Source organism: Parasteatoda tepidariorum, chromosome 9 (assembly GCF_043381705.1).
Source record: "Parasteatoda tepidariorum isolate YZ-2023 chromosome 9, CAS_Ptep_4.0, whole genome shotgun sequence".
NCBI classification, from domain to species: domain Eukaryota; kingdom Metazoa; phylum Arthropoda; class Arachnida; order Araneae; family Theridiidae; genus Parasteatoda; species Parasteatoda tepidariorum.
In genome coordinates this window covers 16,321,511-16,330,404 of record NC_092212.1, presented here as the reverse complement: position 1 = coordinate 16,330,404, position 8,894 = coordinate 16,321,511, and the positions used below count along the sequence as shown (strand labels likewise).

The 8,894-nt window shown below is 27.0% G+C and overlaps 1 protein-coding gene across 1 annotated transcript in view; it reads right to left on the bottom strand.

Moving 5' to 3' along the window:
* Positions 1 to 2,434: 2,434 nt before the first annotated feature.
* LOC107457294 (SET domain containing 1) overlaps positions 2,435 to 8,894 on the bottom strand; it is a 34,647-nt gene continuing 28,187 nt past the window's right edge. Inside the window, exons 13-16 of the mRNA XM_071185628.1 lie at positions 7,988 to 8,148; positions 7,494 to 7,622; positions 5,827 to 6,084; positions 2,435 to 4,118 (exon numbers count right to left, since the gene is read on the bottom strand). Coding sequence (XP_071041729.1) covers positions 3,945 to 4,118; positions 5,827 to 6,084; positions 7,494 to 7,622; positions 7,988 to 8,148 — 722 coding nt within the window. The 3' untranslated portion in view covers positions 2,435 to 3,944. The remainder of the gene's footprint in view (positions 4,119 to 5,826; positions 6,085 to 7,493; positions 7,623 to 7,987; positions 8,149 to 8,894) is intronic.

The following is an 8,894-nucleotide window of genomic DNA, read 5'->3' as shown; positions in this document are numbered from 1 at the left end:
TATAAACAAAATTCAAATTCAATTTCAGGGTGCTTTTGCTACTTAAATCTACATAGGTATGTACACAATATTATGCACGAAATTATTATTGAACAAAAAAGTAATACTTAATTGTTACCTTTTTTTTCAATATCCGCAACAAAATTTCATAGCTCTTGGTAAAAAAAAAAAATTCTTTAACAGATTACAAAAATTTTCCCAAATCGTAATTTTTATTACTCAACCAAAAGACTGTAATCTTGACAAGGAAATTGTAATAGCTGGCACTTCTGAGAAAATAATATTTTTGCATTGAGAAAACAATATTTTTGCATTGAGAAAACAATAATTTTGCATTGAGAAAACAATAATTTTGCATTGAGAAAATAATAATTTTGCATTGAGAAAACAATAATTTTGCACTGAAGAGTCGAGTGGATGAACACAGTTAATTACAGTCAAAATATAGGAAAACTTTGCATGCATATTTTTGATCATAAACATGTTAAAATGAGTTTTTATATTTTGCAACCCATCGCTCTATGCCCCAAATTGATCACCCAAAAAGTATTTCGGTATCGATGATCAAGTATTCACCAATAAAATCAAGAATCCCTCAAAAGAATTGTGATTTTTTTTTGTAGCAATCAATCCATATATTAATCGACCGTTTGTAGCGATAATTTTTTAATCTTCAATTTTTCGGAATAAAATAAGAAAAATAATTTTTTAATGCAAGAGAGATTTAGTTTAAAAATAGAGAAAGTTCGGGAGTTTATTTCTACATGTGATGTGCAGTCAATAAGAAAAAGAGGTGGATGCTTTTCAAAACTATGTTACTCAGAAAAATTGAGTTGGACTTGAAACATGGTAGCTGCGGGATGAAAGATTTATGCACTTGTCATTCATTAGGTAACCGTATTTGTCATGTAAACAATGCTATTAGAATGACATCTAGGAACCATGAGTTAATTAAATTTTTTTTATAAGGAATTTTTACAGAAATTTAAATGGGAAGTTCCAAATTGGGAGCATTCGACGGACTCAAATAGGAAAAATAGTTACTCAGAAAAATTGAGTTGGATTTGAAATGTGGTTGCTGCTGGATGAAAAAAAGATCTACACACTTGTCATTCATTAGGTAACCATATTTGTCATGCAAACAATGCTATTAGAATGACATCTAGGAACCAGGAGTTAATTCAATTGTTTTTATAAGGAATTCTTACAGAAATTTAAATGGGAAATTCTAAATTGGGTGCACTCGGCGGGAAAAATGATTTTTTAAAGTAAAGAATGGTGTGACAAGTCCCTAAGCGAACAACATATTTGAGTCTCATTGACTAAATTGAGGAAATAGCCTTTAACTTGTTATTTATTGACTGAATCTAATACTTTGTGCATAAATTACTCAATGTAAAGTCTCCCTATATTTTAACACATAAAAACATTTATGGCAATTTTGGAGAAATGTGTGTATATATATATTTACATATAAAGATATTGGATCATGTATGGTGGTACTAAAAATACAAATCATTTTTTGTTTTGCAAAGTCTTCACATGAAAAAGAAATACAACGGGAGTTGTAAAAAGAATTATAATAAGGGTTGTAGAAAGAAGTATAATATCTATATAATTTAAAAGTTAATTTTTTGAAATTCAATAAAGTGTTAATTCACACTTTATTTGAAGTAAGAAAAAAAATGAAAGATAAAATCTGATTCAAAGCCCAATATAATAACTACACTAAGAAAAAAGTAATTTCAGAAGAGGGAAAAAAAGTAAAATATAATTCAAACAGAATCAACATAAATTTTTTCTCCATGTGGCGTAAAGTGAAGAATACAGAGAAGGCACACAAAAAAATATATTTCACCCTAATATTCTATAAATTTTTTAAGTTTTATAATCAAAACACTATGTTCAGTAATGCAGATAACATGGTGGTTCTTGAGGACATATATTTTAAAATCAAATAGAGAAAAAGAGGCATTGTTAAAGAAATATATATATTGGTCAAAAATTGCATTACATATATAATATATTCCCTTAGTGTTAATGGTAATAATATGAAATCCTTAATGGCTTGAATACAAACAATTTTCTTATACATTTTTAGCTCTGGAACTCTATATTTTCCATATTGTGGCTACTTTATATTAAGGTAAAGAAGTTCAAATTTGTAGGAAAAAAATTACGAAGTAATTTTTGAAACTAAAAATATCTTATGCAGACTTAACATCTTAGAATGTAAACTTTAGATTTAAAGAAATTGCAAAAAAAAAAAAAAATAAAAAAAAAATTTTTTTTTTTTAGTTCCTTTGCATTTTTAGTTAAAATTATATATTAGTATTGAGTTGGAAGAGGCGAGACAAAAAAAAATTTGATTAAATTTGTGTTTTAGAATGTTTTTATTAATTAAGTTATAAAAACACACACAGCCATGTATAACATTGCACTCAAAATAGAGAAATGAACAGGCTAAGTTTATAAATATGAACTCCATCTAATCAATTTTTGTAAAGTTGTTACATAGTCATACGGGAAAGAAAAAAAAATTGTAAATTGTTACAAAAAATAGTGCCCTAAAATTTAATTCAGGTATTTTGATGCATTATATCTGCAGCTACAACTTTTGTGCCCACTCTGTATAAAGTTTAAATAATTCTTTAAAGACACAAGACAATTTTTGAAGCATAATAAGCAAGCAATATAAGTAAATTCTTGCAAACTTTTTGTAAATGTATTTAGAAATGACAAAAAAAAAAAAAAAAGAAGTTTGTCCCTAGCTTTCAGACACTTAACTAAACAACACTAAAAAAAACAGCACATAGGTTAATCAAGAACCATTTGATCACCAAAATCTTTTACATTTAAATAGAAATAATCTAAAAAATTTTCCTTTTAAAATAATTATTTGCAACTTAGAAAATTAAAGATATTATTTGTCTCAATGTATTTCTCAGGTTTATTCCCAAGTTTAATTTAAAAGAACATAGGGAAAACTTTTTATTCCAAAAGGATTCAACATAAAGGTGCAAAAATTGTTCACAGAGGCAAGAAAATATGTATTAACTTTCATGTTTTAATTGGATAGAAATAGAATAAATTTTTTTTCTCCCTTTTGTGTTAGAATAGCTCCTGTATTTAATAAAGTTACATTTAAGTAATACCATTTGAAAGATAAAATTAATTGGTCAGATAAATACGTAACTTTATGTTACATTTCAAGTAACAGTCACCATTAGATTCCTGTATAAAGATACATGAGCAGCTGATATTTTTGTTTCACTTGAAACTTGATTTTAATTTTAGAAGATTAATAAGCATTGTTCCGAATAATAAAAGCAGTGATGCATTGTGTATTGGTTCATGAAAAGTATAATAAACACTTTGCCTAAAACAAAGACAATCAAATAATATAACAAAAAAATGAAAATAGTCATTTCGTGATGAATGCCGATGATTTATGAAATATTTAAAACATTGTGCTTAATATAAAAATGCCAAACAAACATCAAGATAGAATTTATTAGTCTTAATACTCAAAATATTTTTTATAAATAAATATGTATTTAATTTTGCACACAACTTTACATAATACGAGATAACATGAAAAATATAACAAATATGAGTATTTTCTTAAAAATTACAGCTTAACTACAACTCATGTGCCGAATAAATATATAATTTATAGTAAAAATATCTTTAGTCAATTTTACAGTTATAAACTTTTCAACATACCTTGAAAGTTTATCGGAAGTTATTTAAAAATTACTCTTTTCTCTGTACATTTCAAAAAAATATGATGAGATGAATAAAGCAGAATTAATTATGTACAATTTCAGTTGATCAAGGGGCAATTTTATAAATGTACTAGTGTTTTTAAATTGTTCATACCTCTGGACTCAATATCACATAAAAGTTGTATTGCTCATTCACATTAGTTAAAAAACGAAGCTTTAATTTAGAGTTCCACGACACTGAGGCGCACCACAAAGACAAGATATCTTTTCTTCTTCAATTGGAAATTTATAATCGTAGGTGATTTCTTCGTTAACATTGATAGGTTGTTTTGAATATATTACAATCTTTTTCAGTCCTTCAACAGTAATAATTTTTGCATAACAATTTGGCTGAAAAATATAAAAAACATTTAATAATTTATATTCAAACATCTAAAACTATTATTTTAGTAAAAATAATTCATTTACAGTGATGTGAATGGCTAGTGCTTTAAGAGCAGTAGCTTTGCAGTTTTAAGGTAAAAAATTGAATTGCAATTCAAAACCAATTTAATGTAGTACAAATCACACTGAAAAACACATTTTTTGTTGCATTTTTACAAATACTTGATCTTGCCGGATTCGGCTGTGGTGAACTCAAATAGAAAATCAGTTATGTTCCTAAAGACAGATATTTTCTTCTTCTTTAAATGACATTTTTACTCCATATTTTAATTTTTACTCCATTAAGTTTAAAAACATTAAAAAATAACAGGAGATAGGCTAATTTCTTTTGTGACAAATTTGCAGGGGTGTTAGGCCATATCATAATAAGAACCAATGTTTGGAAATGCCTCTGTACGCAGCTAGGGGCGCTTTCTTATTATTGCCAGTTCAGCGGCACACAAAGGAACAGTTAATAATTTAGGAAGCGTCCCTAGTCGTGTATGACAATATTTCCAGGCCTAAGCAGCTTTAATTCTGATGATATGCCCTAAACCCTCAGAAGTTTGATGCAAAATTTATGCGACCCCTGTTATATATAATGTTTTAAACTTGCACATGTTGGGAAAAAAAAGATTAAAAATGTAATTAAAAAGAAAAAAAAAACTAGCTTTGAGAGAAAAACCGTTGCAGATTGTAAATCAGAGGTAGAAAAGTAGTTTTTGAAGTTTTGACAATTTCCAATTTTTAAAAATAATTAGTTTTGTCTGTTATTTAAAAAATAATTTCTAGAGAGTGTTTCCATAATCACAGTTCATTACCAGTTCAATTCCTTAACCATAGCTTAAAAATAATTTATTACTCTTTTCATTTATTTCCTTTTTTCATCTCAAAGAATTTTCAATCACATCAATGAAGCTAAAATCTAAATTGAAAATTCAAATATGGATTCGAATATTCATCTGTTTTCAATGTCATTAGATTGTTGATTGCTTCATTTGAAACTAAAAAGGTAATTAAAAAAATTGTAAACTCAGAATTAGGTTGACTGTTCAACTTATAAAATAAAAACTTCACTTTGATAATTTACAAAAATGGGGTGAAACTTCCTAAATCAGATAAATTTTTACATTGGACTTTAATCTGATGCAGAGTACAAAATTCCTTAAGTAAGAATCAATGGAAGCATTTTATTTAAATAAGAATGGATGGAAAATTTTGGAAGAGATGCATACACTTAAATTTTTAACAAAAGCACACAAAGTGATTTAGTTCTTTTGTAGTAAATAGTTTCCTTCTTTATAAATTTCAATACAAATAATTTTTTCTTGATAGATTTCACTATGATTTAATACAACCTGCATTGCTTATAGAAGTTATGCTATACAGCAAATGCTATCTAAGAACGTTTACCAAAGATCTATTGCTCTTTGATACATAGGAAAGCAAATTTCCTAGGGAAGTATTTGTTTGAAAAACCACATAACGCAGTCAAAATAGAAGATAAAAAAAAATCATAGTTCTTAGTTAGTTAGATTCAGTTTGTTTGAATGCAAACAGTCTATAATAAGTTAAATACAATTAGTTCAGAATTGCTTTTAATAAAAATTATAACTTCTGACAAGCTATTTACAGATTAAATCACAAATAATAAATAAAAGGATTTGAAACTTACATTGCAGCTATGATTGATAAACCTCGCTAGATTGCCACATCTAGTAGCATCAATAATGCCCTCAACATCAACTTTAAACAAGTATGAGCTTCCAACACCTTGTAAAGTGTAGTTTTTCTCACGCATGTCAGCAACAAGCGGTCGGACCATTTGTCCAACATATTCAATCACCATTTCATCTGCAGCTATAGGCTCGAGAGCAAACAGACCCCAGTCATGAATTCTACTTCGGGCGAATTTCAATTGCTTCTTTCGGAACTAAAAAGATATTTTTATATATATATATTTAATATATATTTAATACTATAAACACAGAAACATACAAAAATGTAGATTATTATTGAATGAAATTTGTATTTTTGTAGGTTCATGACTGGCTAACTTGCTGACTCAATCATGTACTTAAAGTTTTTTTTATATAAAGGTCTTTCACCATGCAAATAGAAAAAGCCACTACTTGAAGGCATTAAACTTAATAAAGGTAAGTGATATATAAAAGGTATCTGCCACTTTTTAGATTTTCAAATTCATGACTACTTCCTAGAATTTTTCATAACTTAACGAAGTTACTATTTTCTCCGACAAATACACAACAAGAAATTAAAAAAAGCATTATAATAACATAAATTGAAATGATAGGCATAACCAAAACTGTTATACTCTGCATTGTTATATTTAAAGATTTTAAATTAAAAAAAAAACAGAGTAAAGAGAGAGTTGAAGCAATAAAATAGCTGAAAAAAATACAAAAGTAAATAATTTTTTTCGGCAGAATTATATTCTAAAGATACTTTTCTTGTTACATTTAAATTGATAAAAATAAATAAATAAATAATAACAAAAATTCTGAAATCACAGAAGTTTAAAAGACAATTCACTCTAGAAATTATGTCTTTTCTCTCAATTTTTGAAAGAACACCATAATTTTTAAAGAGCATGATATACTCTATTATATATTTTACTAAAATATGACTGTTAGTGGGGATTTTATTACAAATTCAGATATTTGGAACACCATGAAATGTGTGTGTGTGTGTGGGGGGGTATTTTTAAATTCCATTTTAAAAATTAGACTTTTCAGCGACCTAAATCTATGACCTTTCTTAAAAAAAAAAAAAAAATTAATTAAAAAAAAGAAGAAAAAAAAAAGAAGTTAAAATCATGACACTTCATGACAAATTTTGTTCAACACCGGAATTCATGACTTTCCAGGTGGGCAAAATTTATGGTAACCAGGTTAGGGTAAACAAATGTTGTACTTATTTCCAATGTATGTAAGTTGGACAAGTAAATTTTTGTTATATAAATGTAAAAACAGGCATGTGTATCATAAATGTGTTTTCTTATAAAGAATCTGGATTAAGCTGCATAAAAAAAATCGTTCAACCTGATTATGACAACTAATAGTTTCATTATAAAGCATAGATCAGTTAATGATGAATCAAAAGTCATAATGATCCCTTTTAAAGCACTTAAGGAGATTAGAAACATATTTTCATGTTTCCTATAAGTATATATAAGCAAGAGTTTTCTTTTTCTTAAATAGAAACTGAAATCAAGCTGAAAGAAAAGAATTCTGTGACATTATAATATGAAATAGTTTCATTATAAAATATTTTTTAATGCACTCTTATAAATAAACATAAAAGAAAAATATTCTCAATTACTTTCAGCTGATTAAATTTAAGAAGATCACTATAAAAATCAGCTTCTCCAAATGAGGTTAACAACCTTCTCTGGTTAGATCTTGCTTCCCTGTTTGATTGTGCAGTTGTTTTGGCTTTGTTAGCAGGGTCCTAATAAAATAAGAAACTTATTAGCGGGTCACCAGTAAAGTTGATTCACAATACATCACTTTAACATATTTACACTAATGCATACACACTATCCAAAAGGTTACAAATTCATACATAAATAAAATGTTTTGAACGTTAATGGTTTCACAAATGTCACCAATATTAGAGATTTTCTAACACAAAAGAAAGTACATTGATTTAAAAAAAAATAAAATGATACAACTAAAACATAATTTTGTTTAAACTTTTTGTTTTGAACAAATTAACATAATTACAAAATATACTTTACTACAAAAGTATAAACACCAAAAGAGTAAACTATAAAAATAGTTTGAAAAATTATCAATTTTTTTTCATTCTTTTACCTGTTCACCATCCATTTCTAAAGAGGGCATTGCACTATTATATACACATGCTTTCTCTTTGACATCAAGCTTGTAATAACCTTCACACCTAGCACAGCCAGACAAATGTGTTCTTGTACTATCATCTTTCTTCTTTTTCTTAGGTGGAGTTGGAATGCTAGGTAAGTAACATTAAGGAAAGGACTAAAACATTGAAATTCACAACAATACACATTATGGATTTAATGAAGACCTCAGGGGGTAAAATGTGATAACCAACATTTTTTCAAGTTTAGAGATAAACAAATATAAAATATTACATATGGATTTTTTTCTTCATATTATTACCACCATTATCGTATCACTTCACATTCAGTTTCATCATAAGTTTTTATTATAGAATTTCTTTTTATGAATATTAAGTGTTTAGTTTAAGCATTATTTTATCTCAAAAATAATTTTCTTATTATATTATGTAAATAAACCTTAATAAAGTTATAAGTTTTTTCTTGATTTTTTATTTCCTTAAATAATGTAATTTATTAAACCCTAACTTAGCATGTAGATGCTTTCAACATTTTACCAAAATGTAGCCTTTTAACATTTTTTAAAAGTGTTTTTTATACAATAAGGCACAAGGTGAAGAGAAACATTCCAATTTTTTTAACTTAACCTTTTAGCAGAACTTAAATTAAAATAAAAAATTAGTTTCATAAATAAAAATACATGCTTTCACATAAGTTTTTGATTAATAGATTTTAACTTACACCGAAGAGCCATTACATTATGACCACCCTCCATCTATATCAATGGGCTCCATCTATATCAATGGGCCGCATCTATTCATGGTTTCTCACCCAGGAACAATGTTTTCATGGGGCACATTAGTACCCATAATCCTACATTGAGAGGCCTTCAAAGAGCTATT